The 27,827-nt window shown below is 46.6% G+C and overlaps 1 protein-coding gene across 14 annotated transcripts in view; it reads left to right on the top strand.

Annotated features, from left to right (window-relative positions):
- The window catches only part of ANKRD17 (ankyrin repeat domain 17), a 1,381,421-nt gene that overhangs the window by 397,298 nt on the left and 956,296 nt on the right, over positions 1 to 27,827 (top strand). For all 14 annotated transcript variants that reach the window (XM_078676026.1, XM_078676025.1, XM_078676019.1 and 11 more), the window contains exon 11: positions 22,509 to 22,596. In XM_078676026.1, the coding sequence (XP_078532152.1) occupies positions 22,509 to 22,596 (88 nt within the window). The remainder of the gene's footprint in view (positions 1 to 22,508; positions 22,597 to 27,827) is intronic.

Below are 27,827 nucleotides of genomic sequence, written 5' to 3'. Positions count from 1 at the left end.
TGTCTCTGTCTCTGTCTCTGTCTCTGTCTCTGTCTCTGTCTCTGTCTCTGTCTCTGTCTCTGTCTCTGTCTCTGTCTCTGTCTCTGTCTCTGTCTCTGTCTCTGTCTCTGTCTCTGTCTCTGTCTCTGTCTCTGTCTCTGTCTCTGTCTCTGTCTCTGTCTCTGTCTCTGTCTCTGTCTCTGTCTCTGTCTCTGTCTCTGTCTCTGTCTCTGTCTCTGTCTCTGTCTCTGTCTCTGTCTCTGTCTCTGTCTCTGTCTCTGTCTCTGTCTCTGTCTCTGTCTCTGTCTCTGTCTCTGTCTCTGTCTCTGTCTCTGTCTCTGTCTCTGTCTCTGTCTCTGTCTCTGTCTCTGTCTCTGTCTCTGTCTCTGTCTCTGTCTCTGTCTCTGTCTCTGTCTCTGTCTCTGTCTCTGTCTCTGTCTCTGTCTCTGTCTCTGTCTCTGTCTCTGTCTCTGTCTCTGTCTCTGTCTCTGTCTCTGTCTCTGTCTCTGTCTCTGTCTCTGTCTCTGTCTCTGTCTCTGTCTCTGTCTCTGTCTCTGTCTCTGTCTCTGTCTCTGTCTCTGTCTCTGTCTCTGTCTCTGTCTCTGTCTCTGTCTCTGTCTCTGTCTCTGTCTCTGTCTCTGTCTCTGTCTCTGTCTCTGTCTCTGTCTCTGTCTCTGTCTCTGTCTCTGTCTCTGTCTCTGTCTCTGTCTCTGTCTCTGTCTCTGTCTCTGTCTCTGTCTCTGTCTCTGTCTCTGTCTCTGTCTCTGTCTCTGTCTCTGTCTCTGTCTCTGTCTCTGTCTCTGTCTCTGTCTCTGTCTCTGTCTCTGTCTCTGTCTCTGTCTCTGTCTCTGTCTCTGTCTCTGTCTCTGTCTCTGTCTCTGTCTCTGTCTCTGTCTCTGTCTCTGTCTCTGTCTCTGTCTCTGTCTCTGTCTCTGTCTCTGTCTCTGTCTCTGTCTCTGTCTCTGTCTCTGTCTCTGTCTCTGTCTCTGTCTCTGTCTCTGTCTCTGTCTCTGTCTCTGTCTCTGTCTCTGTCTCTGTCTCTGTCTCTGTCTCTGTCTCTGTCTCTGTCTCTGTCTCTGTCTCTGTCTCTGTCTCTGTCTCTGTCTCTGTCTCTCTCTCTCTCTCTGTCTCTGTCTCTGTCTCTGTCTCTGTCTCTCTGTCTCTGTCTCTGTCTCTCTCTCTGTCTCTGTCTCTGTCTCTCTCTCTGTCTCTGTCTCTCTCTCTGTCTCTCTCTCTGTCTCTCTCTCTGTCTCTGTCTCTCTCTCTGTCTCTCTCTCTGTCTCTCTCTCTGTCTCTCTCTCTGTCTCTGTCTCTGTCTCTCTCTCTGTCTCTCTCTCTGTCTCTCTCTCTGTCTCTGTCTCTGTCTCTCTCTCTGTCTCTCTCTCTGTCTCTCTCTCTGTCTCTGTCTCTCTGTCTCTGTCTGTCTCTCTGTCTCTCTGTCTCTGTCTGTCTCTCTGTCTCTCTGTCTCTGTCTGTCTCTCTGTCTCTCTGTCTCTGTCTGTCTCTCTCTGTCTCTGTCTGTCTCTGTCTGTCTCTCTGTCTCTCTGTCTCTGTCTGTCTCTCTCTGTCTCTGTCTGTCTCTCTGTCTCTGTCTGTCTCTCTGTCTCTGTCTATCTCTCTGTCTATCTCTCTGTCTATCTCTCTGTCTATCTCTCTGTCTATCTCTCTGTCTATCTCTCTGTCTATCTCTCTGTCTATCTCTCTGTCTCTGTCTGTCTCTGTCTGTCTCTCTGTCTATCTCTCTGTCTCTGTCTGTCTCTGTCTGTCTCTCTGTCTATCTCTCTGTCTCTGTCTGTCTCTGTCTGTCTCTCTGTCTCTGTCTCTCTGTCTCTGTCTGTCTCTGTCTGTCTCTCTGTCTCTGTCTCTCTGTCTCTGTCTCTGTCTCTGTCTCTGTCTCTCTGTCTCTGTCTCTGTCTCTGTCTCTGTCTCTCTGTCTATCTCTCTGTCTGTCTCTCTGTCTATCTCTCTGTCTATCTCTCTGTCTATCTCTCTGTCTATCTCTCTGTCTATCTCTCTGTCTCTCTCTCTGTCTATCTCTCTGTCTCTCTCTCTAATTTATTTCAGCAATGTGGTAAATTAACATTGTTTGCTTGGGGAGAGGCGTGTCTAGATTTTTCCACAGCATTGAGGGAAACATGATTTTCTGAATGCATAATTCAACACCGCATTACCTTCAAAAGCAATGTTTCCCATTGTATGCAGGAATGTCTTCAGCAACCTTTCACAAAGACTCGACACAGCTCAGATTACCAAATGGGTAAATTAGGCACTGGTCTATGGGCCCCACTCCTTTCAGGGGCCCCATGACAATGGATCAAAATCATATTGGTTTGATCTTGAAAGAAAATTACAATCAAGCTTTATTGAATTGTTTCCAAAAGATAGAAAACGAGCATTGGCATAGCCAATAGGTCTCGCCTTTGGGAACTTATAAGTGTTTAGTTATCCAACACAATATCCTTGGTGCAACAACATCAAGTGTTGCATGGTCAAACACTTATAAGGTCCCAAAGGCTAGACCTATTGGCTATGCCAGTGCTTGTTGGTGGAAGGCGCTGTGCACCAATTTCATCTTTAGCTTGTTATTTTCAATAGTGAACATCGGGAAAGCACCGGGGTATGGAAGGGAAATGCCCCAAGCCCGTCTTATGTTGTAAAAGGCGTCCATATTTCGGATTCAGTTGTCTCATTATCCAAAACATCCTGGTGTCACTGCACCTGCTGCACCTTTAGTAGACACGACCCTGAGGGTGGTCTGCTGGGTCTGAGTTCCAGTCTCTATGCAAAGCCACTTCGTGATGTAAAGCCGGTGCTGTCATAAAGTTGAAAAACAAAGGTGACATTTCTTGAAATATAATTTGATGCCTTTGCGCCAGAGTTACAAATAGTATCGCAATCTGTGAGGAACAACGCATTGATGAAGGGCTCCTCTCAAAAGAACGCCCTTAAAACGGCCATTGTTGAATTGTGCGCTAGGACACATTAAATCGTAAGCCCCACAATAAAGAAACCTTCGAGGGGAGTATGCTTCTGGTGTGCCAGGGCTAAACGAGCCACGCGGGACATGGGGCAACAAACCCCTGGTATGCAGGGGCGCAGAAGTGCATTCTGAGATCATAGGGCCTAAGCCCATACATACCTTAATTAGCCTTGTGGTAGCCGCACACACTTATATTGCCACACGCGTGAATTGCTGCTGTGGAGAAATAATGCTCATGTGTCTGTGTAATGCTCTATAGAACTGTCTGACTCTGAAGTGTTAAATATCCGATGGCATTCCCTCCTGTAACGTGTTGAGAAATGTATCAGACGTTGTTCTGTGAAATACACTCCTTTATAATAGAAAGTGGGAGGTGGGGAAAGACTTGGTAAGAGGGTCGGACTAAGTCTTGACATGTAAGTAAGTAATTTTATTTAGCATGGATACTTAAAACCATTGGAGTACAAAACAGATTAAAAGAAGAACAATTTTAAAACTACATGTTTGGTAAAATCGGTATAACGCAGTCACAGCTCCTCGGTTCAATTGTGCACAGGATATCTTCCTGTGCGATTAATTAAAAAAAAAAGTTTTTGATTCAGTTTTGTATTATAAAATAGTTTTGCTTTCCCGGTATCCTCATGTTCTCATGAAGTCAGCCATGACAGTGGGTGGTGCAATGTTTAATCTGCTACATCAAAACCCTTTGAGATAAAATGTTGGCATCTTCTTTTCCACTGCCTTCATAAATTTTACAAAACTGCAGTTCAGCTGAGGGTCATGGGATGAAAAGCAGGCGAGAACTGCATTTCTTAGTGTACGAATCTCTCTTAAAGTGGTATTTCAACAAGTATATCCGTTTGTCCAGCAGTTTCTCGCAGGAGCATATCAAGTGCAGCATGTCCTCTTGCGCTAAGCAGCATAACCGTCAAAGGGAGCCAGCTTTGATTTTTATCCAGCGTGGGAAGTTTCGAATGCAGGGTAGCAGGCCTAACCTATACTTTACGAAGCACATTTTAACGGATTTGGCGTAACCTACACCAAAGTAGCTCTGTGGTGCTTTCGTTGAGTAAGAATTCAGGGTCATCCAGCCGTGCGTTCTTTTAGAAAGGGCTGCCTTGTCTTGGACCCACAATAGTTGTTTGATCGATTTCTTGACCAGTTTTTTAAGTGTTGTATGGTTTAATGGGGTGTCCCAGAGCTGCTTTAGTCCCGTATTTACCAGGCTGCCCGTAAGGAACTTGGCTGCTGGTGAGGATGGATGTTGCACTAGCTCCGTCCATAGGTGCTCGTTTAATGTTCCTTGTTTGGATTTCCTCACTTTGTCCTAGGCTGAAATATAGGCTCCCTGTCTTGCCAAGAGCTGTTGTTCAATGCCAAATTCTAGATTTGTGCTGGTGAGGTTCGCTTGGGCAGGCTGAAAATAATTCTGTAAGCAGCTGTTATTGTGTTATCGAGGATCTTGGCGTCTCTTCCTCAAAGTGCCTCACTCCCATAGGTGATTGTTGGGAGGAGTTTAGCGCGGATTACTTGTGCCAGAGGCAGAAGAGAGGGACCAGAAAGTTTGCTGTTCAGTGCTTTCAGTGAAATTGCCAAAGATAGCCCTTTTCCTCGTATACTTGTTCTCTGAGTGGAGAACTGCCCGCTGTTATCGATCTTTACTCCTAAATATTTGTATATTGGGGTGTCTCCAATTCTTGTCTTGTTCCAGAACCATGATGTTATTATTATTATTATTATTATTATTATTATTATTGAGTTTTATAACGCGCCTGGTTACCCTTGGGCATCCCCGCGCTCATCCAGAGAGAAACACCAAAGCAAGATACACAGACATTTAGGCAGGAAACGAATGAGTTTTTAAAAGTTTACGGAAGCGCAGAGTGCTCGCTTCCAGGCGCAGATGCAGGGGGAGGGAATTCCACAGTGTAGCCACATTTATGGAAAATCCTCTGCCACCGGTTCTTGCCTTCCTGACCCTTGCTACTTGCAACAGATGAAGATGATCTGAACGAAGGGCGCGGGAGGACTTGTAAAACTGAGCCATATCCCGCAGGATAGGAGGACCTTTCCCTTGCAAAATTTTATGGGCCAAGCAGAGTGCCTTAAATTTCACCATCTCCCTGACAGGGAGCCAATGTAGGGCCTTCAACGCCGAGCGAGCTGACTGACGCCTGGGAAGGTCCGTCAGGAGACGGGCCGCCGCATTCTGCACTTGCTGCAGTTTGTTTAAGGTGGCTTCTGGGGCCCCCAGAAACAGAGCATTACTAAAATCCAGCCGTGAGATAAGACCCTGGATGAGTAATCTCCTGGCTGCCACTGGGAGGAGCGGTAGAATCTTACGAGCTGACCGGAGCAGACCGAAGCACACGCCAGCGGTCTTTTTGGCGTGTGTCTTAAAAGAAAGGTCCTGCTCCAGCCATACCCCCAAGCTCTTGATCTCCTGTTTGGGGGTAGGTGCATCTCCCAAGCAGCTGGGCCAGCTCCTCGATGACAAGGAGGGGGAGGAGTTCATTTTTCTTTTATTCTTGCTGATGGTCATCGTCTGGGTTTTCTCCAGATTTATTGTCAGCTTGTTTTCATTTGAATAGCTATGTGTTGCGTTCAGGAGATGTTGGAGCCCTACCTTTGTATGGCTTATTAAGACAATATCGTCTGCATATAGTTGACAAGGTAATTGGAGCCCTCCTAGCTTGGGAGCGTGGGAGTTGCATCTGTTTGGAATCGGTACACGGTCGCCTAAAAACAGGTTGAATAAAGTGGGGGCCAGGACACAGCCTTGTTTCAGGCCCTTGTTGGTCTGTATGCGCCTGAACAGAACTGATCCATCCCCCACCTTTATCTGTACCCAGGTCTCTGTATGAAGGTTAATCAGCAGATCCAACAGAGGTCTCGATATCCCCCAGCCGTTCAGTTTAGACCGTAAAGTGTTCCGGTTTATATGATCAAAGGCAGCCTTGTAGTCTATAAAGCAGAAATGGATGGGCATTTTATTTGATTCTGCCTTGTCTATAATCATGCCCATGGTCAAAATATTGGTCATTGTACCTACTGATTTGGCAAAGCTTGTCTGGTTGACCTGGATTAAGGTTTTCTCTATGTCCCATGCCAACAACTCGTCTAGGAGGATGCCTGCGAAATATTTTTCCTCATTATCGATTAAGGCCACCAATCGATAATTTTGAGGGGATGCCTTGTCTCCTGCCTTATACATTGGAGAAATGATGGAACCCTTCCAGGAGCTTGGCAGGATATTGTAATGTCTTATCTCCAAGAAAAAGGGTTCGAGAGCTGCTGCCCAACCTTTCACGTCTTGTTTGTAAAGAATTGGCGGGATTCCATTTGGTCCTGGAGCTCCCTCACTTCTTCCTTTCTTAATTTGGTGCTGGATAATATTTTGTAAATTCGGCAAATCCTCATTTAGAGTCGAGTTGTGGCCATCTAGGAAGCTGATGTCGCTGTTGAGTGAAAGTTTTTGACAAGTATCCATCTCGCGGTCCGATGTTGACACCTTGTTGTTTCCCGTTGCCTGGTTAAAGTGGATTCCAAGGTAATTTGCCTATGTTTCTTCAGTGATGTTAGATGAGACCCCATGGTGCGTAGGTCTTATAAACCAGTTTATCGATTTCCAGAACCTTGCCCCATCGTTTCGTTTAATATCAGAGTGAAGTTTTGCCCATAGATTATCCTCCAAGGATTTATTAGCTTCCCATTTTAGTTTTTTCAATGTTGATTTTAATTTCCGTAGGTGGTCATGCTTTACTGTATCCATGGGTTTCTGTTGAAGTTCTCTCATTGTGCGGTAAATTAATGTTTTTGTGCCTCTGATTTTTTCTTTATGCTCTTGAGAGAATTTGCTCGATCTGTCATAGCCTGATTTTGCGTGTGGCTTAGATCTTGTGGCGTAATTAGGCAAAGTGTTTGTGAATTGTTCCCATTTGGCAGTTTCGCTTGATCCAGTGCGAGCCCCAAAATGCTGTTTTGCCCTTTCAACTAGAGTTTCATCTGTTGCTGCTGAATATTTGATTTTTTTTAAATTAACGGTGTGGACCGACTCTTTTAATTCTTTAGATAGCTCGAATTTGGGCTTCACAGTTTCAAGAGTGGTTTCTTGGGGACAATGATCGCTATCTCCGCTTCTGCCTATCCGATAGGAGCTTATGTGTTGGAATAATGGTAATGAGATGAAAGTCAAGAGATTGAAGTCCCCAGTGAGCATAACGTTAGTTGTAGGTCTTTCCCTTATGCATTCCTCCATGTAGTTGCATAGGTCTTTAACTGCTTTTGTTTTCTTTCTTGGATGAACATAGACATTGATTAAAGTGAAGTCTGTATCAGCGATACCTGTTTTTAACTGCGCCAAGGGAAAGTTTACTGCCAGCGAGGCTGTCGACGATGGTCCAACATCTTTTACCGTCCGGATGCTTGTAGTTGATACATAAGTTACTAGGCCACCTTGAAGGTGCCCGTATTTAGCTGTCCTTTTTGCGCCGGTGTAGAAGCGCAGGTATCCCTGAAGGTGCGGGGGATCTGCAAGCCATGTCTCTTGTAGTGCCACGACGTCGAAGGTTCTAATATAGTTCATGAACTCTGAATCAGTTATTTTAGAAGCTAAGCCGTTGATGTTCCACGAGCATATTCCTAATAGGTCATGGATGCCCTCACTTGACTTAGGGCCGGTTTGTCATTTGTTGTTGTTTATAGTCCTGGCTATCCAGCTTAAATCAGACAATCCAGCTGATTGTATTTTTTCCTCTCCGATCCGTCGGGTGGTGCCGGTATGTTGGACGTTGTTTGTTCCACCTGGCCCTGCTGCTCCTCTCAGAACAGAAATTCTGGGGCTTTTTGCGATAGCTTGATCTGCCGCCTTTTCCACTGGGATTAATATTTCTGGATATCTTGGCTTTGTGTATGGTTTTATTATAATCCCCCAGTTTTTAAAGGTCTCTGCTTCGGCTTGTATTTTCTTAGAAATTGCCATAGTTGTCCAAGTTGCTTTCGTTCTTTCTCTGCCTGTACCATCATCGTCTATAAATTCAATGGATACCAGGTCAGAGCTTTTTACTTCTGCCAAAGAGGGAATATGGGATAGCAACCATAGAATGTTGCCTCTGTTGAGTGTGTTGTGTCTTCCTTGCGAGATGTAGTCCGGGTTGAACCATGTTGCGCCTGTTACGTTTCTTTGTTCATTTGTGAACCCACTCTCTATTTTAAGTTGGCTTGATGGCATATGCTCTACTAATCGTGTTGCAGTTGGTTTGGCCTGGTTAATATTGACTGCAGTGACTCTTATCTCTCGGCCAGATATATGCGGCTTGGCCGGTTGGTAGTTCTCACCGGGCCAGGGGGGGTTGGCGCGTGAGGTCCGCAGTCACTGTGGTTGCTGGTTCTTCTGCTATCTATACAGACGGGATCGCTTGAGTAATTGTGGATAGTTGACTATCTGACGGCCCTTTGCACTTCTCTACATGTTTTGGCCCCGGATTGTTCCCAGGCCTTTTGCCCAGAGTATGTTCTTGCTCTGTGAGTTGTGGAAAATTAGTACCAGACATCCTGCTACTTATTGTCGGCCGTTTCAAATCGGATTAGAGAGTTGCTTTACTGGCCCCACAGAGTTGGAGGCATGAGTCTTGTAATCCGGCTTCGGAGTCTTCATGTGTGATATATCCAAGTATTTCCAAGTTCTTGACTTTTTGCCCCTTCCCGTTGGTTACTTGAGTTGGGGTTGTTACCTTGGCAGGAGTTTCTGGTGTGCTAATGCCTCCCTCAGTCTCTGATATACAAGTGTGTGAGAAGTTGGCCTGATGTGCAGTGCTCACTATTCTAGTAATCACTATATATCAGTCCAAACAACCCTTATTGATGATTGGTTGTAAGTCAACCTTATAGACCAGCTATCCTAGTAGCATGGATACGAGCAGTCTAAGGCTAAGACTCTAGAGGGCGTGTTAAGCCAGCTGTTTTACCATCACATTACCCCTTGAACACCCAGTGAAAGGACACCACACAAGTTGTTATGAAAATAAACAGTGTATTTATTTATAACAAGACTACCCTGGCTCTTTGAGACAGGGAGCTAAGCACACAACAAAACTCTTACGAAAATACTTTTAAGTTAGCACGTTACACAAATGCCCGAGGGGCACGAAAAACCATATACGCTAAAAGTGGAATGCGAATTACTAGCAGGTAAGTAACAGTTCTAATAGGCTTTGGAATCGCTAGGACTGGACTAGGGAATCGTTAGATTACTACTAGGAGGCCTAGGGGACTCGGGTGCAGAGTGTGCACTCTCACGCGGGATGCGGGACAAAGTCTATGGAAGCTAGAATTCACAAAGTTAGTGTTCACGGGCGAACCCGACCTGGTAGGGAGAAAACGACAGTGGATCCTGACCCTTGGATAGTGAGGCTATGCTGGGACACCGGAGTGCCGAAGTTACCTAGCCCAGGGGCTGCAGCTGCATAGGTCTGAAAAGACGTCGGGGATCTCGTTGCCGGACCAGGAGCCTGGAAGGAAGAAGTTGCTGGCAGGCGACCAGTGAAGAAAAGTTCGATGGATCCAAGCCTGGATCAAGGAAGAAGAAAACCTGAAAGCAGAGGGGACCAAGTTCTTGAATCACTAGCCAGTGATTAAGTGGGCACCAGGATGGCACCGGGCGAAGTCACCGCAGTCAGGTGAGTGGGCGCTGCTGGGCTCTGCAGTCTCTCGGACCAGGAGGCGTTGTCGGCGACCAGGATGGAGGTGCGAGCTGTCCCACGAAGGATGAAGTCGTTGGCGTCGAAGTTACCCAGGATTGGGCAACAAGCCTTGGCTAATTCAAGCCCACGCGGTGGACTCAAAATGGCGTCTTGAGTGGACCAGGAGGGTCCGGGGTGCTCCTCTTCTGGAAGGGAGCAAGGGCCAGTCTGGAGCAACCAGACCAGCAGCAGAAATGTCGTCGGGCGTCGTCAGGAAGGCCACAAGCCAACGGGCTAGTAGCCAAACAACGCGGTGAGCAGCGGAAAGCAGAAGGGCCCCACGCAGATCGTGGAGATGCTGGGGGGCTGCACTTCGGAGCTGGAGCTGCTCAGAGTCGGGGCTTCTCGGACCCCAAAGCACTCACCAGTAGATTACTCGGCGGGCTTGCTGGAAAGAAGTCGTGCAGTCGTGCAGTCTTGCAGATGGCCGGTCCCTTGAGGTCTCGTCGCACCCACGGTTCTCAGCTGGGCTGTAGAGGTGGGTAGAGGTCAGAGGTGCCAGGGAAGCCGGTTCTCGTCGAGCTGGGCAGTCGGATTCCGGAGGAAGGACTTACAGCAGACCGCAGTGTTCTTAGATGGTGCCTGCGGATGCAGGGTGACTACTCCTTAGTCACAAGGGAGAAATCTTAGGAAGAAGTCTTGAGTTCCTTTCGCAGAAAGTAGTTTCAGGATTCAAAGATGATCTGATTTGGAAGGGGGCCAGTCTCTACCTTTATCCTGTAAAAAGGGGCTGGCACGCGACTAAGTCCTGCCCTATGGGTGGGACTGGGAGGGGGGTGGTTACACCCACTTCCTTGGCGGGCTTTTCCCCAGCACAGGGTCTGGAGTGACCCTGGAACTGGTTCCAGCCAGCCTATGCACAGTGAGCACCGGGGTGCCACGTGCAGTCACCTTCCTCTAAAGCCCTGCCTACCTACAATACACAAAACTCTGTCTGGGACGGTGCTGGCACCGCCCCTGGCAGGAAACCCTTTGTCCTTATCTCCTGCTCTGGGAGGACTCCCAGCAGCAGGAGGGCAGACTTGTGTCTCGGTGGCAGCATCCATTTTGTGGATGCTAAGGCTCTGTCTGACTTTTAACCGGGTTATAGGTTACAGGCATGTCGTGTCCCTCTAGAAGGGTGGAATGCTAACCCCGTCGCCAGAATTGGCGAGGGGTTAGTATTCCAATTCGTATGACACCTTACTCGACATGTTTTGATAAAGCGATACCAGAGTTGGCACATAACCGCGAGGATTATAATGCACTTAAGAGTATATGGTATGCGATATCATGGAAACGGCTAAGGGATGGATCCCGAAAGCCGCAGACAGGCTCAGCTCATGCCAGAGCACCATCTCACACGATTCCAAGCACTCTGCCTTCAGGATTGTTAAGGCCTGCCATAGGAGTGACTGATAGGAGATCTGTGTGTCCATTTTAGGGTTAGATATAGGTATACTATATCTAAAGCAAAGGGTGAGTACACCACCTTGCCCCAGCTGTCGTGCAGCCAGTTGTGTCAGTTTTAGTTAGTCAATCCAGGGGTGGCACAATACATGCTTCAGCCCCTGGGAGACTTCTGGGTGCACCTCAGCCCTGGGTACAGGGACTTGGAGAGGGCCCAGTGCCAATTCAGTACCTAAGTACAATTTGGATAGAGAGAACAGCTAGGCTGTGGGTCTGATTAGCAGGCCCACAGCCAGGGAAAGTCGTAAACCAGTGCAGCAAAAAGCAAAAATCTGGGTGATCATAGGATTGCAGACCCTACTCTCCTACAAAGTGCCACCCTCAGATTGAACTATGCTTTGTTCTGTGGCTGGAATATTCCCAAAGAGGTGCATAAAGCCTTCGCGATTTGAGTGTATTTTTTGTTTCCTACCTTTACGTTTTTTTGCTCTTCTTTGTTTAGCATTCATTTTTGTGTGTACTTTTTCTTCCTCCAAGTTTTCAGAGAGTGGAGGGTCTGATGTTCCAATTTTGCTGGCTACTCTGTTTTTGGTATATTGGATGAAGGGGCTCTTGTTTTGGAGTTTCCTTGTCGTTAATTCCCAGCAATTCCTTATTCCTTGAGTTATCTATCCCTTCTTCGAAGATACAGTTGCAGAGGTTGGTTTGTTGGCACTGGGCAGACCTTTTGAGCTGTGTGCACAGGTCGCTCAATATTATTGGAAGTGTCGACAGTTTGTCGATAATTGGGCCGCATCCACATCCACCTCTGTTGTTCCTGGTTACATGTTGCGGCTGATCCAGCTTGCTTTGCAGAAGCGTGTTTAGCGTGCCCAACTTCCCGTCAATGGCGACCACAAATACAGCCAGTGTGTCCAGTAGCGTTAATTGGGTGTCCATTTTGTCCAATTGATAGTTGAGGGCTTCTACCAGGAGTTGTATTGTTTTAAGCAGACTAGGCCAAGCGCTTTCCTGCTTTGTGTGTTTTGGGGTTTCTGCATGATTTTCTGAAGTTATGGATCTTTTTTGACCCCTCTCTGACGCACCTACACCCACCGCCGGTTGTTTGTGTGGGCCATCACTTAGCGTAATCGGTGTATTGGCGCTTGTCTCACTTCTGCGTTTCTCACTTCTACTTTTATCTTGGGAGTATGCAGCTAGTAGATCTTTCCACTCTTCCTTTCCCAGGTATACGGATATTTCTATCACCTCTGACGGGGAAATTAGTGGCCTGTCTGTGTTGGCTATATCCCTCCCAGGCCTCGATGTTCTGTTGTAGTCAATCTCTTGTGCAGTTTGGGTTGAAGCTGAGGCTCCCAGGATTGAGTCATTCTCTTTCCAATGCTCCCTTTCGGTGCTTATGTTTGCCTCTTTGTGGACGCTGAGGTACTTTGTTGCTTCTTGGCTTTTCGGTTCGCAGTTCGTTGGTGCGTTAATTTCGCTACACGTGCTAATTATATTTTCCTCACGAGGTATATCATTTGCAGTGTTACCGAGATCTGTGAAGCTCTTGTAAAGTTTGTCTGCAGACATGTTTTTTGCGTTGTTTGCCCTGTGCACTTGAATAAGATATGTTTCGAAGACAATTTTCATTCCAGGCTTTATCCCATTGGTTGTAAAGTCCCGAGTAATACAGCTTTTGTCGCACTGTGGGGTTGATGTCACTTGTGGTGAACTTCTGGCTGTAGGACTAGGGCTTCCCTTACTGTTATTGTCGGTCAGTGTGCCAATAAACTGTGCAGACTGAGGGAGCTGGAATGGTTCGATAGGTTGCTGTAGGCCTGAAGATTCGTTGATATTTGACAGTAAAGTAACCCCCGCGTTTTTTAAGAAACAAAACTTTGTTTAGATTTTTGGCTGGAACATAGCGTGGCAGGTTTTTGATTTGCTGCTTTTTTTTGCTTTTGTTGTTTGCTCGCTTCTTGGGCTGTTAGTCAGATTTATCAATTGCTATATCGATTAATGAGCATTCGCTTTGTATTGTCTGCCTGGTTTTGGTCGGTGGTTACTCTCTAGTCCCATCGAACGCTTTCGACGTTCGTTTGCGTTTTTTTGTGCCTCCTTTGCTCATAGAGCATCCGCGAACGCGCCCTGATCTCATGCTGCTCGGACGGCCTGGCCGACAAAATAGCGACCAATAGCGTTCAGTATTCAACAGACAGTGGCAGAAGGTCAGTAGAGGGGCAGTAGGGCAGTAGATGGCTTTGATGGTCCAGTCGGTGGAGCTGCCAACTGCACCTCCGAGACACCGCCTGGGCTCCTTGCTCAGCTTAGTTTGTCTGAGGTTGATAACAGGCAGGCTAGTGATGCAGGCAAGTACTCAGGGACATGCGTAGCTGGGGGGATCTGTAGGACTCCTTGGTGCTCCTTCCCCCCCTGCCGGGTCCACGCTTCGCAGCCCCCTCCGCAAGAGCGCTGCAGCTTACCTCCAGACTGTCAGCAGCCACATAGGAGTCGCAGAAGGGCCTCCTCCGGCCTCCCTTGTTCCTCGGACAGAGCCAGCCGTCAGTCGTCACCCGTGAGCAGTTGACCCTCAGCCAGCGGCCAGCAGCCAGCACTTCACAAGTATCCTGTAAGGGTAAAGATGGGGTGAAGGTGGGGTGTTAAGGTGAGGTGGCACAACGGGCTCAGCCCAGTGTTGCTGAATGCCTGGTGTCTGGTGCCTGGTGTCCAGTGCTTGGCGCTCAGTGAAAGATCTTTTGCGTGCCTTGCTTTGTGCCCTGCTTTGACTGTTTTGTCTGTTTTGCGCTATTTTGACTGTATTTTGTCTCTTTTGCGCTCAACCCAACCCAGCCCGGGTTGCAAACTTCAAGTGCTCATGAGTTCAGGCATCAGAAGTCAGAGGACTCCGGACCATGCAGAGCTGTCGCAGCTGCGCCCTCCCGGCTTCCAGCGGCTCTCAATGGCTCACAGCTACACCTTGTTCTCACCGCTGCGCCCTCCGTGGTTCCCGGCTCCCAGCGAAGTTCCCGGCTCCCAGGGCGTTCCGAGGTTTCCGAGGGTTGTGACCCCGCGGCGCCCCCTCAGCGGTTTCCCGCGGCCGCTGCAGCTTTCCAAAACTGCTCCAACAGCGGCTCCCAGTAACGCCGATCACCAACGGCAGCAGCGTTGACAAGCGTTAACATGTGGCATTAAGGGTTACATTTCCCAAGGCTGCTTCAGCTCCCAGTCCAGCCGTGTCGGTGCCCACACATTGTCAGGGAAAAGACCACCAGATTGCCCTCGTTTAGCCGCGAAGTGTGCAGGCCCGGGGTCTGTTTGAGTGAGTGGCAATGCGCCAGAGACAACATTTAAAAAGAAACCAGGGGAATTGATTAAGTAAGGGTGTGCTTTGTCGTTTCTGTGACATCGGCCTCTTGCCTAATTTAGAATGTATGTGCCACATGCACGTGGGCCAAAAGTTTCGAGCATTACCACAGGGGTGAAACAGTCCATCCTTGGAAACAATGTGTGGCATGAATGCGTCATCGTAGGCAACAGCCACACTAGAAATGCTGGTTTAAAAGCACGCGAGTGGTGCGCGCGCCACTGCTCGATATCTGTTTTGCATTATCGAGCACGCATCTGTGCACGATAATTCAAAACAGATGTGGCCCATGCGGGTAACCGCAAGCAATAGGCCGTGGGCAGAGCAAAGGCGGGACATGCACCTGCCTTTGCCCAATTGCGTGCTGTCTTTATTTGAAAGACACATGCAAAGCCCATTAGCCTGTGAGGGAAAAAAACACACGCACGAGCATGTGGTGAGCTTGGGGAGCTTTCTGAAGCCCCTTACTAAAAGTCTAGCAAGCAGCGCATGCTCGCTGCTCTAGGCTCGACCTAAAAAATGTATCAACTCAAAGAAACGAAAACTCTACATTAAAGACTCTATAGAGAACATACTGTATTAATGTAATGTTTAGTTTTGTGTAATACCATTGGTTTCTTAAAATTGTTGATTGGTAAAATAAAAAATGTATTAGGAGATAATTTGCATGGGGGCCCCCGAAATTTCGACTGCATAGGGGTCTCCACAAGGTTTAATCCCGCACCGTCCTGACACTAATCAGTACTCTTTGTCTACCTACCTCATCCAGTCACGGCTACCTACTTCAGTAGAACAGGATAGCTCAGGGGGTTGAACGCTTGATGCAATAATCTAAGGGGTAAACAAGTGACCTCTGAGCTGAGTCCCGGCTGACCAACTTGATATCATTCCAATATCAGTTCATTGAAGACCACAGAGCTGGATGGTAATTACACTATTGCGAATCTCCATGGTGTTTGTCAAATATCTCCTCTATATAAATAATTTGCATTTGAATAAGGCCTCGGTTAGTGGAAAGGCATTTCCAGGGTGGAGGAATTACTTTGTGGAGCTCAGAACCACCACCTCACTTAGTTCTGGTGAATACCTTCCCAACTTTGACTTGTCCCCGCTCTTTGAGTATAGGAAATAAGCTAGGGGGCCTCTCCATTTAGTAACTTGATGAGCCTTCAGAACACTTTTAAAGCATAATGACATTTTTTATTGTTGAGGATTCTAAATCCGGGAGAGCTACGCATGCATTTTCTGTTTTGCACCTACATCCAAAGAACTGACTAACACCCACCACTCAAATTACTTTCATATTTCACTATCCTAATTCAACACTAATCCTTTAATGGGTTCCGGAGTAGTGTGCTACTCGCCAAAAAAAAGCACTTCAACCCCCAATCAGGGGTAACAAGTGCTATATAAATGCAAACCTTTTTCCCTCTTGTATCCCTCCGCTATCCTTCTCAATCCAAATAACTGACTAATATCCACCACTCAAATTACTTTCATATTTCACTATACTAATTCACCCCTAATCCTTATGGGTTGCAGGAGTAGCATTCTACTCGCCAAGAAAATGCTTCAACACCCCATTATGGGTAGTAAGCGCTATATAAATGCTGAACTTTTTTTCCTCTTCTATACCTCCGCTAACCTTCTCAATCCAAATAGCTGACTAATATCCACCACTCAAATTACTTTCATATTTCACTATACTAATTCACCACTAATCCTTATGGGTTCCGGAGTAGCGTGCTACTTGCTGAAACAGCGCTCCGACGCCTTGTCGGGGGTAGTAAGCGATATATAAATGCAATTACAATACAATGATAGTGTGTGTACAGCCACATACCGGGATACCCCATTCTGCTCCGTGCCGACGCATACAAGCCTCCAAAGTTACTATAGCCAGGGCGAATAACAGAGTAGATAACTGGGAGCCCTGCCTGATGCCCCTGTGGTCGAACCATGCCGCAGAGCTGCATCGAACCGTCGGCGCAGCATAAAGAATATGTATCCACCAATGCCACTGTGGTGCACTTTGAACAAAATCTCATATTTGCCATTTTTAGGTCTCGTCTGGCGTCAGCAGCGCGCATGCACTGCTCTTGCCTTACGAGGGCTTTTTGAAATCAATACGGATTCCAGATGTGCACGCGGACGGACAGAAGATATGCACATGGGCACTGGATGCTTTACTTGCGGCGGGAGATGGACGCACTATATTTTTCACACTAGCGACAGCTTGTCTTCTCTTCGGCGCTCCCCTCCTTCTTTCTCTGGTCGCACTGGCAGATGGCCTTCAAGACCCCATGTGCACAAATAGAGAAGACTTCTGCCTTGTGTTTTCTTTGACACTTCTTTGTTAGCTGACGGTGTCCTTGCTGCGTGGGTGCCGAGAGCCACCAGTCACTGGGAGCTTGTCAGATAGGCAAGGGTGCAGGCCATTATGGCTTCCTAGCTACGCCAGTTAGTTTTGAACACACCGTTGGCAAGGAAGGGCAGCTGGTAGAGTTCTATGACGGTGTAGTGCCTAAAAGACTACGGGGTTGGAAAATAAAAAGTTAAGGGGTTTAAAAAAGTACTATGCTGAATTTGTGATTCTCTGCAGGAAAGTTTGTTCCAGCTCGTAAAACAAATACCCGGTTTCAATAAGCAGATTTTAAACCTACACGTGCAGGCTTCGTGCTATTAAAGGCGCACTCCTTTTATTCTGCCTCATTTGAACTGGCCTCCCCCTCGACGTCAATCGTTAGCTCAGTCTGTGTTACCCCTGCGAGGTTGCAGCGAGGACCACTTTCAGACTGACCGCAGTCTTGCAGAAACAGTCAGATATTTGTCATGTGGGAATATCACATACGTACGTTTCCATTTATTAGAAAAGCAAAAGTGAGCAAACTCTTTTTGCTTGTACAGGTGCACTATATAAAGTGACCCATTCATGGTTCTTCTTCGTACTTATTAATATCAGTTTTAATCCCTCCTGCATGGTTGAAGGGCGCCGTTTGTATTTAAAATAATGAATAACTATCTCCACACTTAACTTAATATAGTTAAACGAGCCATGTGTTTTTGATCTGGAGTCAAAGCGCACCTCTCTCAGTACATCAGGCGGTTCAATAGGGAACTTTATTGACAAAACTGAAAGACATCACTGACTGGGTGGGGTGGGAGTCAGGTGACGGCGGCGATGGCTCGTAAGCCTGCAGACTGCGAAAATTCATGTTGCCTTTCTTATTCCGTGTTTTTATAATCTGTGATCAGTCTAGGATGGGCTAGGATGAATACCGTTTTCTGTTGGAAAACAAGATTATGCGGCAAAGGATGATGTTTATCTCAAAATATGCAACATTTACCATAGCCACAAACAAACTCACGTAGAGTTAAAAATAACCTTCTCTGAAAGTTTCTGCACTGCTGATCTACACAAATAACCACACGGGCGGCATCAACAGCCAGTTTAGTATTTCTCAGTGGAAAAGCCCTAGCTGCCTATTTTAGCCGGGACACAATGAGTTGCCTTTAAAAGCAAAGGATCATTTCATAATATTACAGCTAACAGTTTATGACCAATTGAGTTTAACAACCTTATAACCGGAAAAAAACCCTTTGAAAGTACTGTCGATGAAGAACTCCAATTCAAATTTTATTGAATATGCTTAGTTAATGAAAACCACTGCATATAAAAAGAGCACAATAAAAGTTAGTCTTAAAAATACAATTAAAAAGACATCTTTAGAACTCATAAAGATATATTTTCTTAATACCGGTGCTAACAGCAATTTTACACCCAGGACATAAAATTCACTTGGAAGGGCATTTTGGAAACTCAGCAAAAAATATTGTCTTTTCTACCAGTCCTGGAAGCAATGTACACGGGGTCCTAAAATTCATGTAACTTGTTTTTAGTTGCCCCTGTTGAAACATACTATAACTGCTTGATGGAAAGTTCACACTCCCAGTGAATTGAAAGAATACTGTCGAAATTGTCGTTGCACTGTCAGGAATACTGGGTAAATGCAAATAATGTGTGTAAATGTTTTGAGAGCTTTATTACAGTCTCTGCAGGATTTATTATTTCGTTTTTCAAGATATTTTGGAGAAAGTATTAAAGGCGGGAAATCTCCCAAATGGAAGTGCATTATTTTTATTTTTTCATGGAGTGAAAAACTAGAACTTAGGTTTTCCTACCACTCTAAGGTTTTATAGGATTGGATGGTAATCTGTGAGTGAGCACGCTTTGAGAAGACACGTTTTCCTCCAAAAGCGAAAGCTCGCGCCTAATTTTTTCGACATGTTTCCTAAAGACTTGAAATGACGTTGGGAGTTCCCACAGCTTGTTTATTTGTAGGGACTCTATGCTAGCCCGTAGATAGTCACAGTATGGGCCCATGTTTGTAGATAATTCAATCCAGATTCTTTGGTCTGAGTCTTTCTTGGCTTCTCTTAGCTTGAGACCGAGATTGACAAAGTCACCTAGTCTTGAGTGCTTTTGCTTCACGAGCCCTAACTCAAGTCTGATTTGGCGCTGCATTCTGGGGCAGTCATAACAAGCATTGAAAATGCAATAGGTCTTGCCTTTGATTAAGTTAAAGCTATTTGCTTTGCTAATGGTATTGTATAGCAAAGCAAATGGCTTTAACTTAATAAAAGGCCAGACCTATTGCATTTCTGCTTGTTTTCAGTTCCTATTATAGGTCTTTAATTCGGCCCTATCACTAAAGAAATGTAGAAAAATGTTGTTCTTAGTTTGTATATAGGAACAACACAGAGTTAAGTTTGAGTATAAATGTCTGTCTCTGCAGCTGGTAAATATGGGGGGTGTTGGACTTAACCCTTTTTGCAGGGTCATCCCTGACCTTTTTGCCTTCCTCCTGTATAGATTCTGTCCCGTTTTTGTTGGTTTTAGTACTCTGGGCACTTTACTACTGCTGATCAGTGCTAAAGTGCATATACTCTCTGTGTAAAGTGTTATGGTAATTGGTTGTCCATAATTGGGATGTTTGTCTTACTAGTAAAGTGCTCTGTGTGCCAGGGCTGGTAATGCAAATACTACTAGTGGGCCTGCAGCACTAATTGTGCCACCCACACAAGGGCCCTAGAAAGAGTTCTCAGGCCTGCCACTGCAGTGCCTGCACACAGTTTGTTAAACGTCCATGTTGTCCTGACATGTGCACCCACTTGCCAGGCCTTCCCTACCCTTTTTTATGCACATCAGACACCCCTGTATTAGGCCCAATGTACCCCCCTGGGCAGGGTGCAGTGTATGTGAAAGGTAGGACATGTATTGAGGTGTGTACCATGTTCTGACAGTGAAATACTGCCAAATTCGTTTTTCACTGTTGCAAGGCAATCTTACCCATAGGACAGGTTGGGGAATGCTGTCGCATGTTACCAACATATCTTCCCATAGGCATAGGATGGAGAGGTGGAGTTTAGTGTGCCTGAAAAAAGACATTAATTACACATATTTTTGTGAAGATGGTTTTAAAATTGTGTGCTTAGAAACCACGTTTTTAGAAGTGGCTGGTTTCTTGTCTTAAACCATCCTGTGTGCCTTTGCCTGTGTATTGACCATCTGGGTTTGGATGTGACAGGGTCTGGGGAGTATCCTGAAACCAGAGAAGGGTAGGTGAGACAGCAACAGGATGGCCTGCATTTGATGTGGGCAGGGGGAAGGGGGGAGTAGCCCCCCTGGATGTACAAAGGGTTGTGTTGCTGCCACAAAAGGATGGCTCCACCTCCTGCTGAGTGTCTGACGCCCAGACCCTCACTATTAAAGGCAGAGGGTGTGCACTGGCAGGAAGACACCCAGGTCTGGTTTGGACTGGGGTCAGGGCCCAAAGACTTCAAAGGCATTTAGGGGTATAAGTGTGAGAGCTGAAACCAGGATTGAACCTACTTTGTGATCAAGAGGAACATCGTCCACGCTGCTGTATTGCTGTTTGTGGCCCGAGCCGTCATCGTAACTGAGGCTGTGAGTAAGGATCACCGCCGCCGACCCGAGTCGCAACGTGCTAAAGGATTTCTTTAAGCTAAGAAAGCTGCAATGTGAAAGGGATCGTGACCTTTGTTCACCAAGAGGATTCTGCCCAAGATCGTCCACGAAGGAGAAAGCAGCTCCATAACCAGTCCGGCTACAGCGTTGCCTAACAACGGAGCTGAACGTCCTAGGGCCGCCCAACAGGACGGCCGACGAGCGTGGAGAGAGACCGAGTTGACCGCGCAGATTGGCGGACAGCATTAATCCTTGTATTACGAACTGCCTGATTCTTACATTACGAACTGCCTGATTCTTACATTACGAACTGCCTGATTCTTGCATTACGAACTGCCTGATTCTTGCATTACGAACTGCCTGATTCTTGCATTACGAACTGCCTGATTCTTGCATTACCAACTGCCTGATTCTTGCATTACCAACTGCCTGATTCTTGCATTACCAACTGCCTGATTCTTGCATTACCAACTGCCTGATTCTTGCATTACCAACTGCCTGATTCTTGCATTACCAACTGCCTGATTCTTGCATTACCAACTGCCTGATTCTTGCATTACCAACTGCCTGATTCTTGCATTACCAACTGCCTGATTCTTGCATTACCAACTGCCTGATTCTTGCATTACCAACTGCCTGATTCTTGCATTACCAACTGCCTGATTCTTGCATTACCAACTGCCTGATTCTTGCATTACCAACTGCCTGATTCTTGCATTACGAACTGCCTGATTCTTGCATTACGAACTGCCTGATTCTTGCATTACGAACTGCCTGATTCTTGCATTACGAACTGCCTGATTCTTGCATCACGAACGGCCTGATTCTTGCATCACGAACGGCCTGATTCTTGCATCACGAACGGCCGGCCTGATTCTTGCATCACGAACGGCCTGATTCTTGCATCACGAACGGCCTGATTCTTGCATCACGAACGGCCTGATTCTTGCATCACGAACGGCCTGATTCTTGCATCACGAACGGCCTGATTCTTGCATCACGAACGGCCTGATTCTTGCATCACGAACGGCCTGATTCTTGCATCACGAACGGCATTATTCTTGCATCACGAACTGCATTATTCTTGCATCACGAACGGCCTGATTCTTGCATCACCAACTGCATTATTCTTGCATCACCAACTGCATTATTCTTGCATCACCAACTGCATTATTCTTGCATCACCAACTGCATTATTCTTGCATCACCAACTGCCTGGTTCTTGCATTACGAATTTCATTATTCTTGCATTACAAACTGCCTGATTCTTGCATTACGAATTACTTTATTCTTGCATTACAAACTGCCTGATTCCTGCATTACGAATTTCATTATTCTTGCATTACAAACTGCCTGATTATTGCATTACGAATTACATTATTCCTGTGTTACGGACTGCATTAGTACGTGCATTAAGGACTGTTATTACTACATTACGTACTGCAAAGCATTGCATTAGGACTGCATTAGATCATTGTGAACTGCTCATTAATACCGCAAGAACCTATAAGTGATTGCTGGCTTAATAACCGGCAAAGAGGAAGATTACGAATACGCATATGTTGGATTTCTATTGTTTGGTCTCATCGTATTCCTTTTGATAAAGATACGCTATTTTTATAAAAACCAGTATGGTGTCCATTTGTGGTGTTATCACTGAGTTACTGGGAGTGTGGTTGGAAAACTTTACATATTGCCTTGGAGATAAGCCTGGCTGCTCGTGCCAAGCTACCAGGGGGTGAGCAGGGGTTATCTAAGTGTGTCCCTCCTTTCCCAGACTAAAAGCAAGGGTCCCGATTTGGACGAAGGTACCTATCTCAGCCAACTAGAGACCCCCAGTTCTAACAGGGGGTGTATGCTGTTTGGCCATAAGGCCATCTGCAAGGCGTGTATGCATCCAGGTATAAATCAGTGTTTTAATAATTGAGAGCCTATTAGGACTGTCCAGCATTTGTTATTATTAGTCATATATGCACAATACAGAATGTTTATGCTAATTCACAATATTGTACTTTTTGTTTGTGGTAGAATGTTTGTCCTGTTAATTATTGTGCTAAGATATTTACATTGTGATATAATTTCTAGGAGCATGAATCTGAAGGTGGCAGGACCCCTCTGATGAAAGCAGCAAGAGCCGGTCACGTTTGCACTGTTCAGTTTTTAATTAGCAAAGGTAAGCACCGACATGGAGTTGAGAATTGTTAAGACTGATAATTTATCTTACTTTGTAATACAGTCATCTGGTTTAGGCAAATGAGTCAGTGATAATCATAAGTCGCGTTTGCCTCCATATCACAATGTAGCTGCATTTTAGTTGCTTTTAGGCATTGAGAGCTTGCTTAGTCCTTTCTTCTGTTATCCGGCTTGTTTCTTTAATGGTATTTTCAGGATTTCTATTTTGTATGATTGTCTATGAGCATGACCAAAGCATCTGAGTAATATATTTTAGTTGTCCCTTTGAATTGACTAACTGCTTCTTTGGGGGAGAATAGGTTGTCCTGTTTAATTTGACTGTTTGTGAACATCAATTGTTCCAGCAGCAGTTTTCCATTACTTAATATGAAAAGGCAACATACAGAACTGTATTTGCATGTTTGCATGAGCTGCCATGTGCAGCATTTAGTTATCAATAAAAGTTCTCTTTGATTTCCCCCTACCATTAACCGACCTGCCCTGTACATTCACTCTTTCTGTACAAATACTTAATCGGCTTCCGAAAGTTAAGATGAGTAAATCCTTGTGCTTTTTTGAATGAGTCCATTCTAAAGGCAATGTCACATGTGCCCTGGACGCCACTGAGACGACCTCCGGGAAGATAATACCAGCATAATTCTCTGCTGCCATGCATTGCTAAGTGTCTGGTTTTAATGATGAGATAAAGCAGCACCTCATAAATGTTCCTTTTAATGAATGCCTTTTCGGACCTCAATGTTGATTAAATAAAAAAAGGACACTGCTAAAGCCGTGGGTATCCTGCAGACTTAGTCACCCAAAACTGCTTTTCAAAAGAAACAAACTAATAGGAGTAATGTCAGAAAGTGCTATCTTTTTGCATGCTTGCCCCCACCTTTTGCTAAACTGCTGATGTACTTTGACTGAGTGTGCCCTGGGCTCCTGCCAAACAGGTACCCAGGGCCTATGTTCTTTCCCTAAACTGCTTTGAAGACAAAACCCAATTGGCACTCTTTGGCCACAGGTCAGTCCCTTGTAAATGGTATTACAGGTATCAAGGGCACTGTGACCAGAGAAGTCCTCTAAGGGCTGCAGCAGTCATTGTGCCACCCTTAGATGCCCTGTACCTTTACACATACACACACACTGCCTTTGCAGGCTGCGTGTTTTGGTGCAGAACAAATTGAAGAGTCGACATGGCACACATCCCTGTGTGCCATGCCTACAACCCCCTACCCTGGCATAGGTCAGCCACCCCTCTAGCTGGTTGCACAATACCTGTGGTGAGGGTAAAGGTGCGTGAGCCCTGTACCCCTACAGTGTCTAAGCCAATTCTTAGAAATTGTAAGTGCAGTAATGCCATTAAGAGAATATGGTGCTGGGAGTTTGTCCTTACAAACTCAACAGTACCATAATGGCTTTACTGAAAACTGGGAAGTTTGCTATCAAATTTCATAGCCCATTAAACCCACACTGATGTCAGTGTGTTATTTAATGAAAAATGCACACAGGGGGCATCTTAGAGATGCCCCCTGTAAAACGACCTAACACTAATCTCCAGGCTGAGTGGCTGCTGGCCAGCTGCCACCACCAGACACGTTTTTGGACCCCTGGGTCGAGAGCCTCCTGCTCTCGGCGGTCTGAAACAATGCACATCCTGGGAAGAAGTGCCAAGCCTCCTTCCCCAGGATGTGCTGGGTCCACGAAGGGGAAGCTTCAAAGGCTTGCTGCCTTTGTGAGCTACCACAGCCATTTGCTGCTTCAAACAACTGGCCCCCACCGGTTCTGACCCCCACTTTGGGCGGAAAAATCGTCAGGAATACCAAGTGAGGAAGTGAGATGTGCCCACTTTTGCCAACCCCACGACTCTGGTGGGAGAGGCGAGGTGAAGTACAACTCCTAGTCCCCGCCATCTTGCAGATTGGGGGTGGGGGAAGACCCAGCCAACCAGAGTGAAGCATATGTCCCCCTACCACTGGAGGGTGGGATAATAGGGGGTGTACCCACCCCAAGGAAAAGACCCATTGGTGCCAACCTTTACTTACCTGTTACGCCTCTAAATTTAGTATTATGGGGCAACCCTGAATCTTGTCTCCTCAGACAAGAACGGACAAATAAGAAAAGAAGGACCTTAGCGTCGTGATGAAACTGAGAAGAGGACAACGCTCACTGACTTTGCCCCAGCCCTACCGGCCTGTGCCCACCTCGAACCTGCAGAAGCGAAACTCCGGTGTGTCCTGCAGCCAGCAACCTCAAGAACCCCGAGGACCTGCCGGATTAGGTCACCAACAGACTCCAGTTCAGGCAAAATCTGCAAGTCTGCACCCCATGCCCCTGGCCCGAGTTAGTGGCCCAACACCACAAGGAGTTCTCCCCAGCAATCCTGACCTGAGATCTGGTGATCTCTGAACTGCTTTAAATCTCCGCGCGAAGTTGGCAGCCTCTTTCTGGAGAATCCACAAGACCGTGCCGGAGCTGGTAAGAAAACCCGACACCTAAAGACACCCCTGCTCCGGATGCCGCACGGCCTTGGGTTGCCCAACTGACGGTGTCCCAGTGTACCCAGGCATCCCAACTTACCTCTCCAATCGGTGGTCACCTCCAAAAGATCTCCGTTCCCGAGCCTGCAATCTTTGTTGCAACCGGAGAATCCCCATTGAAAACAGGGCAGCCAATGCCAAAACAGCACCCTGCACCCAGCCGCTGCAGGTGTACTTTGGGTGCTGAACCAGATCCCTCTTTGCCTTGAGCTAAACCCCAGGAGCTTTGCTCCCACAACCTTGTGGCCTGCCTGTGAGCAGCCACCAACCGGAGACCCTCTATCCCCCATTGGATAACACTGGCCCTCAGCACCGGGCCACCCTAGCGCTGCTGAGGGTGCTCTGAGAGTGCATCCTTGACCCCGGGGGAATCCTGGTTCTAACCCCAGGATACCAACTCCCACAAGTAACTATTTATCTGTAAAGTGATCACTCCATTTTCCTCCAGCATCGACTGCTTTTTCCTAAAAATTGTTTTAAGTGTGGAGTTGGTTTGTATGGAACATTGACAAAACTGCAAATGTATTAAACGTTATTTACTTACCTTTTGTCTAGAAGATGTTTCAGTGTGATATCTAGGCATATCACACTGATTAGCAAAGGTAATCTCAAAAGTAATCCAATAAGTAAAGTAATTTACAAAGTAACTGAAAAGTAATTTCAAAACAGTAATGTACCTGTAATTCATTCAACTGCATTTGAACCTGTATTCAATTGTAAAACAGTGCATAAGATTTTGCAAAGCATTTATTTCACGTACCGGTGCCAGGCTTGGCTTGGTTCTAGAAATAAAATACCTAAATAATATGTTCAAGGCATATGAGCTGCAGATTACACACTGTGCATAGATCGCCACCTAGTGTTGGGCCCGGATGTTTGCAGTTTGTTGTCCTGAAAAGTTCTTTGGAAGTCACGAGATAGGCGACTCCTCCTTTGGACCACATTGCACATGGGCATCGGCTCCATCCTCAGATTGTTTTTTTTTACCATCAGGCTCGGATGTGTTTACTGCGATCCGGTTTGGAACCGAATTTCCTTTGGCGCGCAATCCTCACCCAGTTCGACGGTATTGTTTCGATCGCACTCCACATCGACGCGATTCTTCACCACTTCGAAGTCGTCCTAGGCCTTACTCTCTGGCTCATGGAAAGGACGCCATTCAAGAAGTGTCCTTGATGTGGGTCGAAGTTTCCCCACACAGATCTACATTAGGTGTGCAACCTTTGCCTCTCACCGGAGCACGAGGCCAAAGACTGTTCTGCTTGTGCCTCTTTCTGCTCCAAAAAGACGATTTGTGACCGACGAGCTCAAAGAACAATGGTTCGCTCATCAGCTTCGATTCCCGATGACATCTTTGAAGAGGGCGTCGACGTGCCAGAACACCAGCACGCCGAAGAAAGTGCCAGCTCCTCTGATGCCGAAGTCTCAGACGTCAAGGACATCACTCCAGCTCAACGGGTCGTAAGTAAGACCATCGACCCCAACCCTTCCTCGACACCCTCAAAAAAGGCTTCGTCACACCCTCACCTGCGGGCCCGGGTGCAGACCGAGAGACTGCTTCCCACGCCCAGCCTTCGGGCCCGGCAAAGAAGCCCCCTAAGCCTTCAGGCGGCTCAGGCTCGAGTCAGCCTATTTCCGGTGCCGATCCCATACCGACACCGAAGAAGAAGCCATCTTCCTCAAACACGCCGACCACTGCTCCGACACCTAGGCACTCGGCGCCGAAGACTGGCAGTGGCTCATCGATGCCAAAACCGCACTCGGAACCGAGTTAAAAAAAAAAAAAAAAAAAAAAAAAAAAGCCTAAAGGCCCCGACTCACGCTTCGGAGCCGAAAAAACACACGGAACCGAAAAAACATGTTCCGGTAAAAGACATTTCAAAAGGTCACACTTCTAAGCCAAAAGACCCTGGACCAGCTACCGACTCGGTGCCGAAAAAAACCTCTGGAACCGAAAACTTTGACGCTGAAGGATCTGCCCTACACAGAAGAAATTTTTACACCAGATCCTACTAAAAAAACTCTTGTAAAGGATCCTAAGACTGGCCAACTAACTCTTAGCTCCAAGAAGAGACCACTAGAGGTGCCTGCACCTCCTCCTTCTCCAAAGAAGAGACACATTGCAACCTCTCCATTAAGGGTGCCTTCTCCACCACCCCCCCATACAATTCCTCCTCCACCACATCATTCCCCTACACCATCCACTAATCCAGATGATGATGTAGATACAAACTCTGATGACACAGGTGGGGGTGCACATGACCCAGCAGGGACCAGTAGTCCCCCTCAGTCACCTAATCTATGGGATGATTATAACACCCCTGATGTGCCTTACATCTCACAAGACGATGTATATCCTTCCAGACATTCCACACCAGAGGACACTATAGGTTTTAACCTACTAGTCTGAAGAGCTGCCCAGTACCATGGGGTTGACTTGCACACCGATACTGTGGAGGAAGTATTCCTATTAGACACTTTTGATAATACACAAAGGTCTACTGCCATTTTGCCAATGCTTAAAGGTGTCATCAAGCACGCAACAGAGGTTTTTAAAGATCATGTCAGGGCTCGGGTCCTCAACCCTCGCATTGAGAAAAAATAGAAAAAATACAGGTGAGGCCTCACCACCATATAAAGAATCTAAGCTCCTTGACGCCTCCGGTAAACGAACAGCATCACAGGCAGCTAA

Source organism: Lissotriton helveticus, chromosome 2_1, assembly GCF_964261635.1.
Source record: "Lissotriton helveticus chromosome 2_1, aLisHel1.1, whole genome shotgun sequence".
In the NCBI taxonomy this organism is placed as follows: Eukaryota; Metazoa; Chordata; class Amphibia; order Caudata; family Salamandridae; genus Lissotriton; species Lissotriton helveticus.
Note: the sequence above shows the minus strand (reverse complement) of the source record. Positions and strands in the feature narration are given on the sequence as shown.